Source organism: Vicugna pacos, chromosome 9 (genome assembly GCF_048564905.1).
Source record: "Vicugna pacos chromosome 9, VicPac4, whole genome shotgun sequence".
NCBI classification, from domain to species: Eukaryota; Metazoa; Chordata; class Mammalia; order Artiodactyla; family Camelidae; genus Vicugna; species Vicugna pacos.
In genome coordinates, this window is record NC_132995.1 from 59,044,892 (window position 1) to 59,065,572 (window position 20,681).

The 20,681-nt window shown below is 36.9% G+C and overlaps 1 protein-coding gene across 6 annotated transcripts in view; it reads left to right on the forward strand.

Annotated features, from left to right (window-relative positions):
* DENND2C (DENN domain containing 2C) overlaps positions 1 to 20,681 on the forward strand; it is a 76,734-nt gene that overhangs the window by 33,589 nt on the left and 22,464 nt on the right. For 3 of the 6 annotated variants that reach the window (XM_072967989.1, XM_072967992.1, XM_072967991.1), the window contains exons 2-6: positions 11,783 to 12,795; positions 13,341 to 13,477; positions 13,894 to 14,006; positions 14,604 to 14,774; positions 18,090 to 18,186. In XM_072967989.1, the coding sequence (XP_072824090.1) occupies positions 11,972 to 12,795; positions 13,341 to 13,477; positions 13,894 to 14,006; positions 14,604 to 14,774; positions 18,090 to 18,186 (1,342 nt within the window). In that variant the 5' untranslated portion in view covers positions 11,783 to 11,971. Of the gene's footprint in view, positions 1 to 7,125; positions 7,468 to 11,782; positions 12,796 to 13,340; positions 13,478 to 13,893; positions 14,007 to 14,603; positions 14,775 to 18,089; positions 18,187 to 20,681 lie in introns of those variants that run through there. The other 3 variants (XM_072967988.1, XM_072967993.1, XM_072967990.1) reach the window with 2 other exon arrangements.

Genomic DNA, 20,681 nt, shown 5'->3' on the forward strand with positions numbered 1-20,681 from the left:
TCTACCCTGAACATTCTGTTTGCCTTTGCCCTTCCAAACTCTGATCTCTTTATCCTTAACTCAGCAAGGTTATGCTGTTTTATGAAGAGAGCCTCCAGGGTGAAAGCTGGGATATCTTGGTGCCCGTCTCATTTGTTTTCCTGCTTTCAGGGATCACAGTCCTGTGTTGTTATCCAATATCTGAAAGCACTTGTTTTACATGTAAGTCCAGTTTTATATTGTTTGTGTTGGGAAGGCAAGTCTAGTCCAATTACTCAGTCATGCCGGAAGTGGGAGTCTTCCTGGTCCTTTTCATCAGTTTTCTTTCTAATTGAGGTAAAAATCACTTAACAAAAAATTAACCACTTGAAAGTATACCCTTTTTAGTAATCATATTGACAAAAAATAAGAATAAGGAGAAAATATTAAAATTAGCAAGAGAAAAGCAACATATAACATACAAGGGAACCTCCCATAAGGTTATCAGCTGACTTTTCAGCAAGAACTCTACAGGCCAGAAGAGAGTGGAATGATATATTTAAAATAATGAAAGGGAAAAGTTTACAACCAAGAATACTCTATCCAGCAAGGCTCTCGTTCAGATTTGATGGAGAAATCAAAATTTCATGGACAAAAGTTAAAAGAATTCAGCACCGCCAAACCAACTTTACAACAAATGTTAAAGGAACTTCTCTAGTCATCACACCATAAGAGAAGAGAACAAAAAGAAGAAAGGAAATAAAAAAGATTCCTTTGGCATTTTGGGGTCTTTTATGGTTCAATAAAATTTTGGAATTGTTTGTTTTAGTTCTGTGAAGAATGTCTTGGATTTTTTTTTGACATTTTTTATTGATTTATAATCATTTTACAATGTTGTGTCAAATTCCAGTGTTCAGCACAATTTTTCAGTCATTCATGGACATATACACACTCATTGTCACATTTTTTTCTCTGTGATTTATCATAACATTTTGTGTATATTTCCCTGTGCTATACAGTGTAATCTTGTTTATCTATTCTACAATTTTGAAATCCCAGTCTATCCCTTCCCACCCTCTACCCCCCTGGTAACCACAAGTCTGTATTCTCTGTCCATGAGTCTTTAGATTCCACATATGAGCGATCTCATATGGTATTTTTCTTTCTCTTTCTGGCTTACTTCACTTAGAATGACATTCTCTAGGAGCATGCATGTTGCTGCAAATGGCGTTATGTTGTCAGTTTTTATGGCTGAGTAGTATTCCATTGTATAAATATACCACATCTTATTTATCCAGTCACCTATTGATCGACATTTAGGCTGTTTCCATGTTTTGGCTATTGTAAATAGTGCTGCTATGAACATTGGAGTGCAGGTGTCATCCTGAAGTAGATTTCCTTCTGGAAACAAGCCCAGGAGTGGGATTCCTGGGTCATATGGTAAGTCTATTCCTAGTCTTTTGAGGAATCTCCACACTGTTTTCCATAGTGGCTGCACCAAACTGCATTCCCACCAGCAGTGTAGGATGGTTCCCCTTTCTCCACAGCCTCTCCAGCATTTGTCATTTTTGGATTTTTGAATGGTGGCCATTCTGACTGGTGTGAGGTGATACCTCATTGTAGTTTTGATTTGCATTTCTCTGATAATTAGTGATATTGAGCATTTTTTCATGTGCTTTTTGATCATTTGTATGTCTTCCTTGGAGAATTGCTTGTTTAGGTCTTCTGCCCATTTTTGGATTGGGTTGTTTATTTTTTTCTTATTGAGTCGTATGAGCTGCTTATATATTTTGGAGATCAAGCCTTTGTCGGTTTCACTTGCAAAAATTTTCTCCCATTCCGTAGGTTTTCTTCTTGTTTTGTTTCTGGTTTCCTTTGCTCTGCAGAAGCTTGTTAGTTTCATTAGGTCCCATTTGTTTATTCTTGCTTTTATTTCTTCTAGGAGAAAATTTTTGAAATGTATGTCAGATAATGTTTTGCCTATGTTTTCCTCTAGGAGTTTTATTGTATCTTGTCTTATGTTTAAGTCTTTAATCCATTTTGAGTTGATTTTTGTATATGGTGTAAGGGTGTGTTCTAGCTTCATTGTTTTACATGCTGCTGTCCAGTTTTCCCAACACCATTTGCTGAAGAGACTGTCTTTATTCCATTGTATATTCTTGCCTCCTTTGTCGAAGATGAGTTGACCAAAAGTTTGTGGGTTCATTTCTGGGCTCTCTATTCTGTTCCATTGGTCTATATGTCTGTTTTGGTACCAATACCATGCTGTCTTGATGACTGTAGCTCTATAGTATTGTCTGAAGTCTGGGAGAGTTATTCCTCCAGCCTCTTTCTTTCTCTTCAGTAATGCTTTAGCAATTCTAGGTCTTTGATGGTTCCATATAAATTTTATTATGATTTGTTCTAGTTCTGTGAAATATGTCCTGGGTAATTGGATAGGGATTGCATTAAATCTGTAGATTGCCTTGGGCAGTGTGACCATTTTAACAATATTGATTCTTCCAATCCAAGAGCATGGAATATCTTTCCATTTTTTAAAGTCTTCCTTAATTTCCTTCATCAATGTTTTATAGTTTTCTGTGTATAATTCTTTCACCTCCTTGGTTAGATTTATTCCCAGATATTTTATTACTTTGGGTGCTATTTTAAAGGGGATTGTTTCTTTACTTTCTTTTTCTGTTGATTTATCGTTAGTGTAAAGAAATGCAACTGATTTTTGAACATTAATTTTGTAACCTGCTACCTTGCTGAATTCTTCGATCAGCTCTAGTAGCTTTTGTGTGGACCTTTTAGGGTCTTCTATATATAGTAACATGTTGTCAGCATATAATGACACTTTTACCTCTTCTTTTCCAATTTGGATCCCTTTTATTTCTTTCTCTTGCCTGATTGCTGTGGCTAGGACTTCCAGGACTATGTTGAATAGGAGTGGTGATAGTGGGCATCCTTGTCTTGTCCCAGATTTTAGTGGGAAGCTTTTGAGTTTTTCACCATTGAGAACTATGCTGGCTGTAGGTTTGTCATATATAGCTTTTATTATGTTGAGATATGTTCCCTCTATACCCACTTTGGCGAGAGTTTTTATCATAAATGGGTGTTGAATTTTATCAAATGCTTTTTCTGCATTGATTGAGATGATCATGTGGTTTTTGTCCTTTCTCTTGTTGATGTGATGTATTACATTGATTGATTTGCGTATGTTGAACCAGCCTTGTGTCCCTGGGATGAACCCCACTTGGTCATGATGTATTATCTTTTTTATGTGTTGTTGGATTCTATTTGCTAAAATTTTGGTGAGGATTTTGGCGTCTATGTTCATCAGTGATATTGGCCTATAATTCTCTTTTTTTGTAGTGTCTTTGCCTGGTTTTGGTATCAGGGTGATGGTGGCTTCATAGAATGAGTTTGGGAGTATTCCCTCCTTTTCAATCGTCTGGAAGAGTTTGAGAAGGACTGGTATGAGTTCTTCTTTGTATGTTTGGTAGAATTCCCCGGTGAAGCCATCCGGTCCTGGACTTTTATTTGTAGGGAGGTTTTTAATTGCTATTTCTATTTCCTTTCTAGTGATCGGATTGTTCAAGTGTTCAGTTTCTTCTTGATTCAGTTTTGGTGGACAGTATGTTTCCAGAAACTTGTCCATCTCCTCTAGGTTATCCAGTTTGGTTCCATATAGTTTTTCATAATATTCTCGTATGATATTCTGTATTTCTATTTTGTTTGTTGTAATTTCTCCATTTTCCTTTCTTATTTTGCTAATTTGTGCTCTCTCTTTTTTCTTCTTTGTGAGTTTGGCCAGAGGTTTGTCGATTTTATTTACTTTTTCAAAAAACCAGCTTTTGGCTTGGTTGATTTTTTCTGTGGTCTTGTTAATCTCTATTGTATTTAATTCCTCTCTGATCTTTATTATTTCCTTCCTTCTGCTGCTTTTTGGGGCTTTTTGTTCTTCTTTTTCTAATTCATTCAGGTGGTGGGTTAACTTGTTTATTTGAGATTGTTCTTCTTTTTTGAGGAAGGCCTGTATCGCTATAAACTTCCCTCTTAGCACTGCCTTTGCTGTGTCCCATAGGTTTTGAGTGGTTGTGCTTTCATTATCATTTGTCTCAAGGTATTTTTTAATTTCAGCTTTGATTTCCTCATTGATTCATTGTTTTTTCAATAACATATTGTTTAATCTTCATGCTTTTCTTTTTTTCTCCTTTGTTTCTCTGTTGTTGATTTCCAGTTTCATGGCATTGTGGTCAGTAAAGATGCTTGAGATAATTTCTATCTTCTTAAATTTGTTGAGGTTTCTTTTGTGTCCAAGTACATGATCGTTCCTGGAAAATGTTCCATGTGCACTTGAAAAGAATGTATATTCTATTTTTTTGGGGTGTAATGCTCTGAAGATATCTACCAAATCTAGTTTTTCTATTGTAGTATTTAATTTCTCTGTTGCCTTGTTTATTTTCTGTCTGGAAGATCTGTCTAGTGATGTTAATGCAGTGTTAAAATCTCCAACTACGATTGTATTCTCATCAATATCCCCCTTTATCTCTGTTAGTAATTCTTGTATGTACTTAGGTGCTCCTATATTGGGTGCATATATATTAACGAGTGTTATATCTTCATCTTGTATCACTCCTTTAATCATTATAAAATGTCCCTCTTTATCTTTCTTTATGGCCTTTGTTTTAAAGTCTATTTTGTCTGAAATCAGTACTGCAACACCTGCTTTTTTGGCTTTTCCATTTGCATGGAATATCCTTTTCCATCCTTTCACTCTCAATCTATATGTGTCCTTCTCCCTAAAGTGGGTCTCTTGTATGCAGCATATTGAAGGTTCTTGCTTTATTATCCAGTCTGCCACTCTGTGTCTTTTGACTGGAGCATTTAGTCCATTAACATTTACAGTAATTAATGATAGATGTGTGTTTATTGCCATTTTGAACTTATCTTTGCAGTTGAATTGGTATATCCTCTTTGTTCCTTTCTTCTTCCTTTTGTGGTTTGGTAATTTTCCTTTGTATTATCATGGATTTTATTTAATTTTTGTGACTCCCTTGTAAATTTTTGACTTGTGGTTACCCTTTTTTCTAAATCTATTAACCTATACCTGTTTTTATTAAACTGATAATAACATGATCTCAAACCCATCCTACTGTTAAAAAAATTTTAAAAAGAAAGAAAAAAAAATTCTATATTTCCCTGCCTCCCTCTCCCACTCTCAGTGATTTGTATGTCTTCTTTTATAATTTCGTGTTTTCTTTATTTGTAATTCATGAGTTATCACCTTTCCAGTTGTGAGTTTCTCATTTCTGTAGCATCCTGCTGCTTTTCTATTTACAACAGCCCTTTCAATATTTCTTTTAGCATGGGTTTAGTGTTGCTAAACTCCTGCAGCTTTTTTTTGTCTGTGAAACTCTTTATTTCTCCTTCTATCCTAAAGGATAGCCTTGCTGGATAAAATATCCTAGGCTGCATCTTTTTTTCATTCAGGGCTTTGAATATATCTTGCCACTCCCTTCTGGCCTGTAGTGTTTGTGTAGAGAAATCAGCTGAGAGCCTTATGGGGGTTCCCTTGTAATTCACTCTTTGCTTTTCTCTTGCTGCCTTTAGAATCATTTCTTTATCCTTGACTCTGGCCATCTTGATTATGATATGTCTTGGTGTGGGTCTATTTGGATTCTTCCTGTTTGGGACCCTCTGAGCTTCCTGTACTTGGATATCTGATTCCTTCTTTAAGTTTGGGAAGTTTTCAGTCATGATTTCTTCAAAAACCTTTTCAATCCCCTTTGATCCTTCTTCCCCTTCTGGGACCCCAATTATGCGAAGATTGGGATGCTTTATATTATCCCATAGGTCCCTTATGCTATTATCATTATTTTTTATTTGCTTATCTTGTAGTTCTTCTGAATGGGTGCTTTCTATTGCCCTGTCTTCTAGATCACTAATTGGTTCCTCTGCATTAACTAGTCGGCTTTGCACAGCTGTTAGATCATTCCTCATCTCTGTCAATGAGTTTACCCATTCTGCTTGGCTCTTCTTTATAGCTGCAATTTCACTTTTGACATATTTTATATCTCTAAGCACTATCTCTTTTAATTCCTTCAGCAATTTGATCACTCCTTTTTTGAAATCTTGATCTAGTAGGCTACCGATGTCTATTTCATTGATCTTTCTCTCAGGGGATTCCTCTTGTTCTTTTAATTGGGAAAGGTTTCTCTGCTTCTTCATCTTGCTCATACCTCTCTGGCACTGTGGTTTATGGAGTATCAGTTGTCTATTTTGGATCTTAAGGATTTTATCTATCTAATGCCTATTTAGGAATAGAACTTAGGAAAAGAAAAAAGAAAATAAGAGAGAGAGAGAAAGATTTTTAAAAGAAGGGAGAAAGAGGGGTCGAAAACAGTGTATAATGAATAATAGAAGAGCGAGTTGAAGCAGAGTATTAATCGGGTTGAGACGTCCTTTTAAAACCTTTAAAAAAGAAAAAGAAAAAGAAAAAAAAGGGGTGGGGAGATGAATAGATGTATTTGAAGTCTCTGTCTAATCAATAACAGGACATCAAAACCCAAGAGAAATAGAAATGAATTAAGAAGTAAAAATTAAGAGAGTAATTGAAAATAGAACAGGTAAAAACAGATTTGAGAACAAAACAAAAAACAAACAAAAAAATAAAACAAAAACAAAAACAAAAAAGGGGGTTGTCGCTGTTCTCCTGGAGTCTGTGTGCTTTTAATGTGAAGTCCTTCTGTTTTCGTCCGGTTTTGGAAGCTCAGCTTGTTTTCATAGGCCCTCCGTTGGCGCCCTCTTCTGTGCTGCTCCCAGCACCTGTCCGCAAGCAGATCGCGCCTCCTCCTAACACGGGGTCAGATGCAGCTCTCCTCTGCTGCGGGCGGGCGGGTCACTGCCCCTCCGGATGGCGCAGTCAGATATTGCAGACTGGCCAGGCACGAGGGCGGGTCGTGCCCCCTCCCAGCACCTCGGTCAGGGGCTGTGTTCCTGCCCGACAGGCGGTGGGGGGTGCCGCTCTCCCTCTGCCTGCGCCGCCGGTAGCTCCGCTGCTCTGTGCGGCTGCGCGCTCCGCCCTGGCCGCGCTCCGCCCTGGCCGCGCTCCGCCCTGGCCGCGCTCCGCCCTGGCCGCGCTCCGCCCTGGCCGCGCTCCGCCCTGGCCGCGCTCCGCCCTGGCCGCGCTCCGCCCTGGCCGCGCTCCGCCCTGGCCGCGCTCCGCGGGTGGGCTCGGGGAAGACCGAGGGGCAGCCTCGTCCCTGCTCCGAGCCAAGACCCAGCCGCTTGTTTGTCTTTGTGGAGCAAGTTCTCTAAGGGACCAGGATGGAAGGATCCCACCTACCCCGGGCTGTAGGCCCGTCTCAGTCTGGCCTTTGAGGCTGCTAAGCCCTTCGGTGCGGATGCAGGTTTCGCCCCATTCCCCGCCCCCGCCTGGGTGCTCAGCGCAGGAGAATATGGCGGCTGTGCCTGAGCCCCGCCTCTCTTCCCCTGAAAAGTTTCCGCGGGTTTTCAGAGATGGTGGTATGCACCCTTCCTCCGAGAGCACATCAACCTTGCTGTTTTATGGAGGGCCCAGGTTGTTCTGTCCTGTACACCCACAGCCACGGCGCCCAGCCCCTTGCAGTTCCCCGGGGCTGCCTCCGTGCAGCCGCCCCCGTCCTCCGCCCGGCTTACGCAGCCTGGCCCTGCCCGCCGCTGCCGGCCCGCGTCTCAGGCTGGGTGTCGGGGGGGACGCTCTGTGCCCGTTTAACTTAGTTCTGTCAGACAAGGGCTGCTCTGTACAGATCCGAGCCTTGGGGGCTCCCCCTCCGTCCCGCTGGCCTCTCAATTGGAGAGGGGAGACCTAGCGAGCAAGCGCCAGTCCTCCTTTGCCGCTCCCTCCCCGCGGGACCCGTCCCGCGCTGCTTTGCCTTTTCTTTCTTTTTTTCTTTTCTCCTACCAGATTTTTGGAGTCTTTATCTTTTGAAGAGGGTGATGTTCTGTTGGAGTTCCGCAGGTGCTCTGGTTGGCTGAGTGAGTCTGTAGATGTGGATCTTGGTGTATTTGTGGGAGAGGGTGACTTACAAGTGTCCTTCTACTCTGCCATCTTGCCTCTTCTCCCTGTGTTGGATATTTTGACAGGGGTTGCATTGAATCTGTGGATCGCTTTGGGTAGTACGGCCATTTTGATAATGTTGATTCTTCCAATCCAAGAGCACGAGATATCCTTCCATTACTTTATATCATCTTCAGTTTCCTTCATCAGTGTTTTACAGTTTTCACAGCATAGGTAACTTCTTTGGTTAAGTTTATTTCTAGGTATTTTGTTGTTTTTGATGCAATGGAAATGTTTATGCCAGTTAGGAAATTCTGGTTTTTGAAGTGAAAAAAAAAAGTGAGTGAATGGCTGCAAATGGCAAAATATCCTTCTTTCTTGTGGGTGAGTTGTGTTCCGTTGTGTATAGGTGCTGCATCTTCTTTATCCATTCATCTATTGCTGCGCACTTAGGACGCTTCCATATCTTGGCAATTATAAATGATGCTGTTAATAGTGAGGCGTATATATCTCTTTGAATTAATTATAATTTTGTGGTTGGCTTTTTTCCTTTGATAACTATGTAAGTTTAAAAAGCTAAAGCTCTAAACATTCTTAAAAACAATGAACAGTGCATATATGTAAATTTTAAAAATATGTGCAGTATATTGTGTATATGTATTTACATGCAATATATTGTATATGTGCAGTCAAATTGTAACAATTCTACTTAATAAAACTGAAAAATGAAAAAAAAGTCAATGCCAGATTTGATAGGTAAAATGATTTACAATGGATATTGTAATGAATATATTTATTTACAATGGATATTTTTAATGAATTTTGGAATAGAATATTCTGATTAAACATTTAGATTGTATGAAATAACTATATATACCCTACACCACTACCACATACTCACACTGGCTACAATGCTTATGGAGCCCAAACATGCATGTGTAATAAACACAAATTGTAAAAAAAGAAAAAAGAAAGTATACCCTTTTATTAGTTTTAGAATGTTCCAAATGCTTTCTATTTTATCACATTATATTTAATCAAATAAAATACTTTAAAGGATTTGGAGTGAGGAACTTTCCCTGTGTAGTCTTGAGCTAGTAAAAATAGAGCATTAATATTCTCTTTCTCAAAGAAAATTTCACTTACCTGAATGAATTTAGATTGGTTTCTTTTAATATGCTAAGAACAGAGAATCCTATATATGATAGGTTATACTAGAAATTACATCTTATGCTGATAAACTAGAGTTGATGTATTTCTTGGGTGAAAGTAAATACTCAGGAAAGCAGTAGAAAAAAAAAGGACATTAATAAGACTCACCTCTTTGGGAACAAAGAATGTAAAATATTGTGATTAGTACCCTTTACTCCAAGCATTCTATTTTATTGTACTTTTAAAGTCATGCTTGATTTTTTTCATATTTATTCTTTTGCTCACGTGAGGAAGTGAGTGACTGTTGCTGTTTCTTCTCTTGAAGTTGCCCATTGTTATTGTGAGCTCTGTGAGTCCTGCCTGACTTAATAGTTGAAGAAGTTTTTGACTCATCTTGTGGTATTAAGAGAAGAAACAAAGTTTTAAAAATCGTTGAAACTGTTGTATTTTTCTCAACATGTGTTTCTCTTAGATTGTTGAGGCAAACTTTAGAAAACAGCCTCGAGGGACAAAAAATGTGAATGAGTTGGCTTTAGGGAGTTTCAAAAAATGAAGCTTGGAGAGATCTAGGACTTGAATGCAGAGCCAGCACTTAGGGATCAGAATGTCTGCTGATAGCAGAGGTCAAGGCAAGAAACTGGGGAGGTGAGGGATGGCATATTAAGGTCTTGCAGGCTAGGAGAGCCACGGGGGAGTTGCTGGGGAGCAGAGTGGCTCATAAGGTAATTAGGTCAAAAGGACAGCCAGATGTGAGATACTTGTAAGAAAAAAACTGACGTTAACTCCTCATTTGGCGAGCAATCAGTTTTTGGATGGGACAAAAATCACAACTCACATGTAAGAATAGGCAAGCCACACTGTAAAGACTTTTAAGTTAATTTGGCAAAAATTAGAACTGAAATCAGGTATAAAGACAGATTCTCTATAATATCAATATAAGCACTAATCTAATTAAATTACATTAAAACTTGGTTTTTGATATAATTTGTCATTTTTTGAAAACTACAATGTGTTGATACGTAAATTTGGGAGAAAGTAGCATTTCTCTTTATAATACCTACCTAGTTAGGGGTGTCATGTTGCTAAGCTCCTCTTGCCACTAAAACATCATCAGTACACATCATTTGTATTTATATGTGAATTCCATAGATTAAGTTGTTTTCAAGTTAAACATGTTTTAGCTCTAGCACTTTTCATCTTTTACTTGTCAGTAAAACACATTAACAAGGGAAGAGTAATGAAAGAGTTAACAAAGACTGCCAGAAACCTTGACTAGGCTCTGAGGAGAGAGAAGAGTACTCCCATCTTGTCTGTAGTGAAGAAAACTTGAGTCTCAGGGACACCCTAAAATCCTTAGGGATCCTCTGTAAACATCAGAAACAAGAAATGAATTTTCAGAGTTTTAATAATGAGCAGTAGCTGATTGGATATTCACATTCTGTTTTAGTGTTTTATCAGGAGTTCTGCACTGCAGCTTTTATATTTTGGGTGCTTTTGTTTTTCCACCCATATCAGTTAAATTTCTTAAGTTTTTTAGAATGATTTTCTTTGTATCAAACATTTAGCAAAATTTATTTGCTAGTGAAGCTGGTTTTACTACAGACTTGTAGAAATGGTTTAATTTTGAAAGTTGATGGGAGTCCTGATTACCAGTTCCTCTGCCTAGAATAAATTTTGTGTACGTTATCAGTTTTCGTCAGTTACACTGACAGTGCTGGGCCAAGACATTTTCCTGCCTGTTAATCGAGGCCACACAGACAAAGCTCAAGGAAGGATGACCCCTGCCTCAGGAAGTATTGAATCAGTTGCTATTTATAACCAGTATACAGTAGAACTTGAGATCAGGTCTTTACTCAGTTGATAGGAAAAAGGTGTCTGCCAAATTTTGCATTTGAGGAAACAGTTTATGGGCCTGAATGAGTGAAGCCTCTATGTGAAAGGAAGGAATGTGACAGTGACAGTAAGTATTTTTGCTGATTTGGGTCCAGGGTGTGGTAGCAGAGATGTGGAAAGTTCAGTCAGTGACAAAATAGGTTATTACATTTCAAAGCTACTGATAATTAATGGCACTTCGGATTGTCTTTAGCACTATGTGAATGGAATTCTGTGCTGCTAATAGTAAAGTTGAAATAAGGGTATGTGATGAGCTAATATTATCTCTCAGCATAGGACTGGAGAAGGAAATCAGCTCTTGGTGTGTTTCCATACTAACTGGCTCTTCCTTTGGATGTATACATAAACTCTTTAGTTATTTGAGGTGTGTTTCCGTATGCACTTTATGATATTCTGTTGGTCCTTGTTTCATTAAGACAAGGTTTCATAAAGAGTTGATTTATTACAAAATAATATTATATGCTAGCATGTGTAACCTCTTATAAAACCTCCTTCTACCTAACTTTATGAAATTAAATATGGTAGAACATTAAAGCAGACAATTTAAGAAATACCGTAAGGAATATTTTCTCAGCAATATTATATCACCATGTTAGGGATGCATTTATGGAGTTGAATTGCTTAATGGGTTACAGGTACATCTTTACATATGCAATGTAAATAAGTTATTTGGGAATAAGGTGGACAGTGTTTTAGTGGAGTTTAAATTGGAAAATTACAAAACTGTATTAACATATTCTTGTCTCATTTTAATAGGATTATTCAAGATAAAGTTGCAGCCATTTTCAACAAGGATTGATGACCAGAATTTTTCTTTTTAAAAAAAGATTTCCACTTTGAAGATGAAAGGGAAATACTGGAATTGTTTGGATTCTAACTGACAGGATAAAGAATACAGTATTTCAGTTACTTACAATGGAGCCTTAGTAAAATTCTTCGCTTGTCATGCACCCAACTGGGAACATGGATGTTGGTTTTTCTCGTTCTGCTGCTCAGACATTGTCAAGAAGCCACTGCAAAAACATCAAACAAAAAATTTCTCAGTGGGAAGGAAGAACTAATGGTGTGCCTAATCCAGATAAGTGGCATCCAAAGGACTTCGGAGTGAGATATAATAACTGTAGTCAAGAGATCCTTCTTAAGAAAAATCCTGTTGCTGAGGGGAAGGGCAAAAAGTTGGATGTAACCAACTGTCCACATGTTGATCTAGGTATTAATGAAGATGCCAAAAGCCATGATCAAAGTGAGGATGAAAGTGAGAAACGTGAGCCTGATGATGCACAGTCCTTTAAAAACGAATCAGAATCCAATATGGGATGTTCTCGGGTCAAACAAATTGAAAGCTTGAAAGAAGTTTTGGATCCAGAGACTTCATTACCTCCAGGAAATTTCTATACCTCACAAATATTATGGAAGAAAATAGAAGCACTTCCCCCAGATAAAGTCTTAAATTTGGCTTTAGAACATTGTGACTCTTCAGAAAAAGAACTGAACTTCAGAATTGTGGATAGTTCATATGGAATAACGAAGAGCCTAGAAAATATTTACTCTGAACCTGAAGGACAAGAATGTGGACCTTCTATAAATCCTTTGCCAAAACCTCGTAGGACATTCAGATATTTATCTGAATCTGGTGTTACACCATGTAAAGAAACAAACTGTGACAGAAAATACTGTGAAAATAATTCCTGTGCAGAGTCCTCTTTGGCCTCTTCTCAGGACCCAGAACTAAAGAAATATGGTGGAAAAATCAGAGGGAGATCTAAAAGGTATGTTTTTATTCGATAGGTAATGATTTATAAGTACTTTCCTTACAGAACTGTTGAGCTGCTTTTTGCCTCTCAAACCAGTTTCCATTTCCATGTGTGGGTTACACCTCTAGTTTGATTATACAGATGTTGGTTAACCCAAGGGGAAAATACATACAAGAGAAATACTGTAAGTATAGGTAATATCCGAGACAATCTGCTGATATAAGAGCAGTAGAAAAACTTCTGTTTCATGTCTGTAAAAAGGTGCAAGGGAAGCTACTTTCTTCCGCTTCATTTAGGGCATGCCGGTCTTAGCCTCACTTTTCCTTAGGGAGTGAATTTACTAAAGGTACCCAAAGAAGAACATGAATGTAATTGGCTAAATGCCTCCAGTTTTCTCATGGTGCATATAGGGCATCAGCCTTGTTTATTGCTTTTAGGTATCTGATAAAACGCCTTTGTAATTTTGCACACAAGTCCTTTACTTATCAATTTCTGTCTATCATACCAATTTAAAGAAGAATTTTTAAAGGTAAAACTTTAAATATGTCTCCTTTCTTAAGGAAATCCTTTGAATATGAGGATATTCAGCACTTTCGAAATCGGAACACACAGAAGGTTCACAAAGAACTTGGAAGAAATTCCAGCTCAGCACTTTATTACACACAGTCTGAGGACAATATTTATGAGGATATCTTATGTAGGTATCCATACACTTTGCAATTAAATTTAATGAGTATGTATTTGGTGGGGCCCTTAACTATATAGTATGGCATTTTATAATCAAGCATGTCTCGTTCCAGAGTTTTCTTTTTAATATTGAAACCTTTGTTGTATAAATGCATTTATTCTCTGATGGAATTTACTAGTTTAGTGGACTGCTCGGTTCAGAAGTAGATGTCTGTAGTATAGTGTTTTGAGAATTCTGTCAGCTCGGTTGGGCACCTGAGTGGTTTGCGAACTTAAAGAACCATTGATTTGGAGACCTATAGCAATGTAGAGTAGAAAGCTGAACGTATTTATTCAGTTCTCTCTTTCTTTTCCACTTAAGTGTAATCATTTTGTTTCCATTTAGTTATGTTCCTCTAAACTATTTTTTTCCCATTACTTTTCAAGATCCCACCAAAGAAAATACGTATGAAGATATTCCAGTACAGCCTTTGCCCATGTGGAGATCCCCTTCAGCATGGAAGCTACCACCCCCTAAAAGTACTTTCAAAACACCCAAGGTATAAGCAGAGAATTAGTGTAAGAAAACATTAGAATCTTATTTATGATCCCTACAAAAAAGGGTTTAAATGGCTTAAGTGGGGCCAAAATTAAGAGGCATTTAAATGTGGGTTTTATTGTTCTTTGTTTTGTTTTTTGAGGGGCAACACAAAATCTTTTTTTGGCTTTGAGGAGGGTTTTTGTTTGTTTTTTAGTACTTCAAAACATTTGAATGTAAACACCTTTAGATGGGCCATGAACTTTTCAGTTCGCTATAGTTACCGCAGCTCCCTAATAGTCTCACATCAACCTGTGGCCTAAACTAGCTGTCTGGTCCCTGAAAGCCTTCACCACCCCTGACAGCAAAGGCTGCCTCGAGTTAATCAGGGCTCTGAGCCGTTGTTTTCTGGAAATTTAATTACATTGTTGTAGAAGAATTTTGGAGTAGAAACCTAAGAAACTTCTTTACAAATGCTGAAAAAGAAATTATGGTATCCTCACTTGAGATGATTTTAATGGAAAGACAAATATTTTTCTGGAACATCTTTGACTGTTTGAGAACGCAGGCATTAACTAGATGTTCTTACCCTTACCAGCACATCTTCTGTTTTTTTCAGCTTCCTCCCAAACCTCAGTTTTTTCAACGGAAGACTATGGAACTGAAGAGCTCACAAGCTTATTTATGGTCAAAGCTCACAAAGGATACTACTTTGCCCGTCACTTTAACTGAATGGAAGCTTTTCCGAGCTGGAGAAGTTGCAAACAGGAAAAGGAAAAATCTTCCAAGAGTAAGGACTCTAATACTTTTATTCTTTGATCCTTACTTCAGCATTTCCATAAATGAGAATAAAATTTAGACTGAAATGAATAATAGGTTAGAACTGACCTACTGGAATTAGAAGATTTGGAAAGCAGCCTTAAGTTTTAAGATTTTGCTCATGCAAGAAAAATGCATGAATGGGGCTTTTGCCAAGGTTTGTGTATGTGTGTGGACTTGGAAAATTGATGTTAGATGGAGAGCTTCACTAAATTCTTAGTTATTATTAGTTCTCATTAGAATCAGCTGCCTGTTTCAGGGAAGCACTAGAATTTCACCTAAAAGGACCTTCTATTAAGCAGGCTTCAGTGTTGTTCTCACTCATTTATATAATAGCCAAAGTTAATTCAATTTTGTACTCGAGTTTACAGATTTTCATTAATGACAAAATATATGCCAAAAATTTCCGCTCAGAGGAAGGAGAAAAGGAAATTTGACTATTACTTGGGAATAGAAATTTTCACCAATTATACTAAATAAATGACTTCTCTCTCAAAGGAGAAAAAGGAGTAGGTCTGTAAACCATCTCAATGAGAGCCAATGAACCAAAATGAAGAAATTGAGATTATTTGTAATTCATATTTCTTTAGGAGAGACACTTAAGAAATCACATGAAAATATTTTAAAACTCTTTTTGTTAGTTTGTTCTTCTGTAATTCAGAATGTTTTCAGGACTATGTTGCAGAAATGAAGAAATCAAATCATTTAAATAGTGTTCCTTTCCTTAATCCCATCTGAAATGCCTGTGTGTATTTATTTAGCGCACGATTTTTGTATGTGATTTTAACATTAAACAAAATCACGGCTGTTTCTTGGTTTAGGTAACTGCTGATTAGTTCCTTGGGAAATATTCGATTCCACAATTACTTTAATTCTTCTGATCCATTTCCTGCCCCTCCCTCTTTAATATGTGAAGAGCTAAAGACAGCTAGTTCTTTAAAAGCACTAAACTGATCTCTCTGAGTGGGAAAAAAGTCTTTAGGTGTTTGTTCTCGTGTGTATGATGAGGAACACTTAAAAGTCAGAGGTTTAAAGAACTGCCAGGCGTTCTACAGTAGTTCTGTCCTCTGACAGATCATGCTGGCACAACAAAGCAGCCTCCCACATGTTCCAGAAACAATAGATCATGTGTTCATAGGGGCTAGAACACAGACACATAAGGGGTTGCATTTAAGATGTGGTTCTTGGAATGGCATTAACAAATATTTAGGAATTATGGATCATGGAGTTTAATGAGACCTGAGGAGATCTGCAGTGCTTTTGATTTCATGCCTTGGTGCTTTACGGACTGTGGGTCCCTTGCGTATGTAAAGCTTGTTCTTGTTCTCATCATAGGTGAGATGATCCAGCTTTTTTTGTTCTAATATTTTCCCAAAGGTTCTTTTGAGAAGCAGGGAAGAGAAAAACGGTGATGAGTTCTTGATTGTCAGGCAGAAGCAGACTGTTAGCATTTCTACCTGTGATACTCCTCAGATTAAATCCTTTTAGGATGTTCCGTTTGCAATACGAATTTTGATTTTGGAGTATCTTCAGGAACAACATTCCATGAGGAGAGCAGTTTTCGTTGATTTCGTCTTTGATGACTAGAGCTATCCCTGGAAGGGAAACTGGTTTCATAGTATGAAAATAACTAATCTAGTCCATATGTCTCTTCCCCACCCTTCCTTTCTTTCTCTGCTGTGGAAGTCTGTGTGGGATTGTTTGCTGGAGTAGATTTCCTAGGGTTTCATATTGTTTGTGTCAAATGTGACAGCAATATGGTTTCCATCATTTCTTAGGAAGAATATTCTACTATATTTGCTGTAATTAAAGGTTTTGTAGGCTCCTCTTCCTAGCTCGTAACCAAAATTTAAGTTTTATTACTTTATCTCGTATTTCTAGAACAGAGAGTTCCCCTTCCTTTATAACATTTGAGTATACTTTTCAAATGCATGTTACTAATCCTACTATTTTTGGTCATTATGTATTCAACATACATGTTTATTCTCATACATCTTTCCTGTAGCCCCTAACAATACCCTTTTATTCTCTTATTTTTTTATAATGCTAATATTTAAGAATATTGGTAACTTTTTACTTGAATTATAGCTATAAAAATCTTCAAAAGGACAAACATCCAAAAATATGGGAATAATCTGCATATTGGAAGCACATGCTTCTCACATGTTATTTTTTCTTGCACTGGACTGAGTCACTGCCTATGGATTGCCAGGATTGCTGGAGAAACAAGGGCAAAGGAGAAAACAAGCATTTTTCTCAAGCAACTTGGTCGGTTGTCATATAATCTTCCTAACAATTACAATTCTGGGTATTAAATATGTTAAATCAGGATTGATATTTAAGAAAAAGCTTGGAAATTTTTAAAAATTTGGGTGGGGGGAGGAATTAGATTTATTTATTTACTTATTTGTTTTTTAATGGAGGTACCAGGAATTGAACCCAGGACCTTATGCATGCTAAACACACTCTCTTCAACTGAACTATACCCTCCCCACCAAGTTTGGAATTTTTTTATTGGAATTTTAAGTAAAAAGAAAAATATACATGAAAAAACTAATCAATACCTCATTTTAAAAGTGGATGTTAATCAACTTTAATTCTTTCCTCTCTTTTAAAGCCCATCTGTATATATATCTGTCTCTGTCTCTATCTTATACACACTTTCAAGGAGCAAAGAAAGAATTTATATGAGTAATGCTGTTTAAATGGAGCATGGTTTTTGTACTTGGGCATATTTGAGAGTCTCCTGTTTTTATGACATGTTTCTAAGATAAATTGTAATATTAGGATTCCCAGAAGCAAAGTTTTTCCTTTGACAAAAACTTTCTAAGCATGATTATCCTCTTTGCAAAGAATTCCTTGGAGCAGAAATAACTGAGCCTCACCCTGTCTTCCAAGTGAATAAATATTCCACTTCCTACTCTGGGCAAGCGAAAACTTGAGTCCATTGGTAAGGCTTGGTCAATCTATGGAGCGCAGTAGCCAGGTTTCCTGCGTGTTGTGGCATGGTATGACAAGCAGTCTCTCTCAGAGCTTTTGTTCAGTTCCTCTGGAAAGGAAATATCCTTTCCCACTTCTGTGACCGACGTTAAATGCATTTTGTATTAGAACAACATATTATCTTACTAAAGATAATTCTAGATTCAAAATTGAAAAATGTGAAGGGTTTTGTTTATAAAATGGATCTTTTTCTGAATGAGAATCACTAATAATTTAAATTAATATCATTAAGTTGAAAAACCTGTTGGTGTTGGTTTTAACTTGTACTTGTCTGGTCTTTTTTCAGCTTGTATTGAAAATAGATGATATATTTGAATCTAAGAGAGGGAAGAAGAGGGTAAAGTTACACCCTTACACTGGAAAAGATGTACCTCCCTCAAAAGGTAAGAATTGTTCCAACTGTCCATAGCTATTAGCATATGAGGGGCAAAGCATTATATAATTTAATGTTTGATGTGAATTATAATTTTTGGTTTACTTTCCTGTCTATCCCATTTAAATATAAAACTTTAGGCTAAGGGACTGTTTCTTATTCTACCTCAAATCCCTTTTATCTATTTCTGTACCAAGTAATAACTACTGGATGAATAAGTAAATAAATTAAAAAATTATTATAAACCACTAAGACTAATTTTCAAAGGCAGATTACATCCTTATTTTGAGTCCTACTCTGATTTATATAGTCTTTTATCAGTATAGATTCTTTCAGTGGAAAAATGGAAATATTAGATAGATACATTCATACTGAAGATATGTGGTACTCAACCTGTAGTCATCAAATAAGTTCAGTAGCTTTATCCTTCAGATGCCCAGATAAAACTTACATTGTCTTAATAAGAAGCTTTCAACATCCATAGTGAATTTTTAGAATTTTCTTTAAAACCCATGCAAGATCCTTAATTTGGTTGTCTGGCAGAAAATATGTAGAATTTAGCAATTTTTGTCTGAGATTCATAAGTGAGAAATAACAACCAAATCACACCAGAGAAGAATGTTTCATATTTTTGCAGACTTCCAAAGACAGGAATTTCTTAATTTCCAAATTGAAAATCAGCTCTACATTCTAACAATTACTATGTGAAAATAAACTCCTCCATGCAATAATTCAAGACCCTTTCTTCTCACTATGTGATGATTAAAATCAACTTGTCACCATTTTAAATGTGAGGTTTCATAAATTTAAAATTATTACAACGTTTCAGTCTTCTCTCCCAGAAGAAATATTTCTGGTTATTGTTAATAACAGTAATTACCATTTATTGAATGAAGTAATAGTTTCTTTCTGTACTTTATCTGGTGTATGGCATATGACCACCCTGGGAGGTAGGGACTAATTTTTCAGAGGAAGAAGCTGAGCCAGAGGAGGAAGCATAGATTTGAATCAAGGAGCAATGACAGAATCACAACAGTTACTCTCAGTTTTTCTTTTAAATCTTGACTTTTAGCAGTTTAACTATCTCCTCTCTATGTGTTTTCATATATTCAATAAAAATGTAGTCAAATGCTTTTTATTTGTGTAATTCAGAATGAAAACGGATTCCAGATATTATCCTGAATCCTTTCAGATACGTTGTGATTAATTTTCTAAATAACCCTATTAGCAGATATTATTATTTTATACATAAGGATATAAATTACAAATTGCAAAATACATAAAATATCAAGACACTGGAGCCAGGACAAATTCTTAGAAAACATCATTTTCCCAGATTAACAGCTGTCTATTGATAACTGTCTTCTCCAGATATTGTATTCTAGATAGGCTATTACCAATCTCTTATTTTATTTGCATGCTTTATGCTTTATGGATTAGGAACGTTTTAGTAAATTTGGCTCTAAGAAAAGTTATTGAAGAGCCAAATCCCTTTTTTCACTGTATCAATACTGGAAAGAAAAATATTCAACAGTGTAATTGCCAGCTTCTAACACACACACACAAAAAGCAGTTCCTAAATTGTAACCCTTCCCTACAAGTTTGTTTTCTTTTGCTTGGTTCAAAGAAAATATGCATTTACCCAGTCTCTGACCAGCTCTTGCAGTGGACCAGAGGAATTTCTCTCATGCCTGAGGATCTCTTGGCTCTAATAGTCACAGTTCTCAGATTTTTTGTTTTCTCCTTAAGCTTTTGTCTGTATATCAGCAGTGCCTTGTAGAACCAGATAATTGTATTATCCTACTCTGTCAGTATGTGCTAGGTTTTACTGAATCTATTCCAACCTAAACATCTCTTAACTTTCAGTTATCAAGTATCACAGAATGACTTATTGCCCTTAAAACCTGTCATTATAATTTTGTGTGTTGAAGTCACATGTAAAAGAGGGACAACTTAGTACTTTTTGATTCCTACAAATTCTCGGTAGATTCTCCTATTTGGCTTATAAACTCCTTAACCATCATTCAGTGTCTTGGAATACAGATCATCAAAACCCATAGATGTGACTGTTAAAGTCATTTAAATAATCTTTTATAAGATCTTTTCCAGTTAAATTGCCTTTCCTCCCTTCCCCTTTTCTTTCTTTCTTTCCAGACACTTCAGAGGCTCTTGAGAGGTGCCTTGCAGTAAGGCTATGAGTAGGACTTAAGAGCTCACATTGTTTGGTCTTTCATACTGAACAATATTTTATAGCCCCAGTAAAATTTTTGTCAATGTGGTTAGTTTGAAGTTAATATAATACACAGTAATTAAGTAGCTACTTTTTCTGTAACATCTCTTGTGTACGTTTCCCATCTATCTTATGAAGAGGCAGTATTTTTTAAAATATTCTTTTCTTCCTTATTACACAATTAAAATGAGCACAGCAAGAAATTATAATAATGTAGAATAAGGTAAAATGGAAAGCCAGAATTTCCCAAACCTCTTTCTACTACTCCCAGAAAA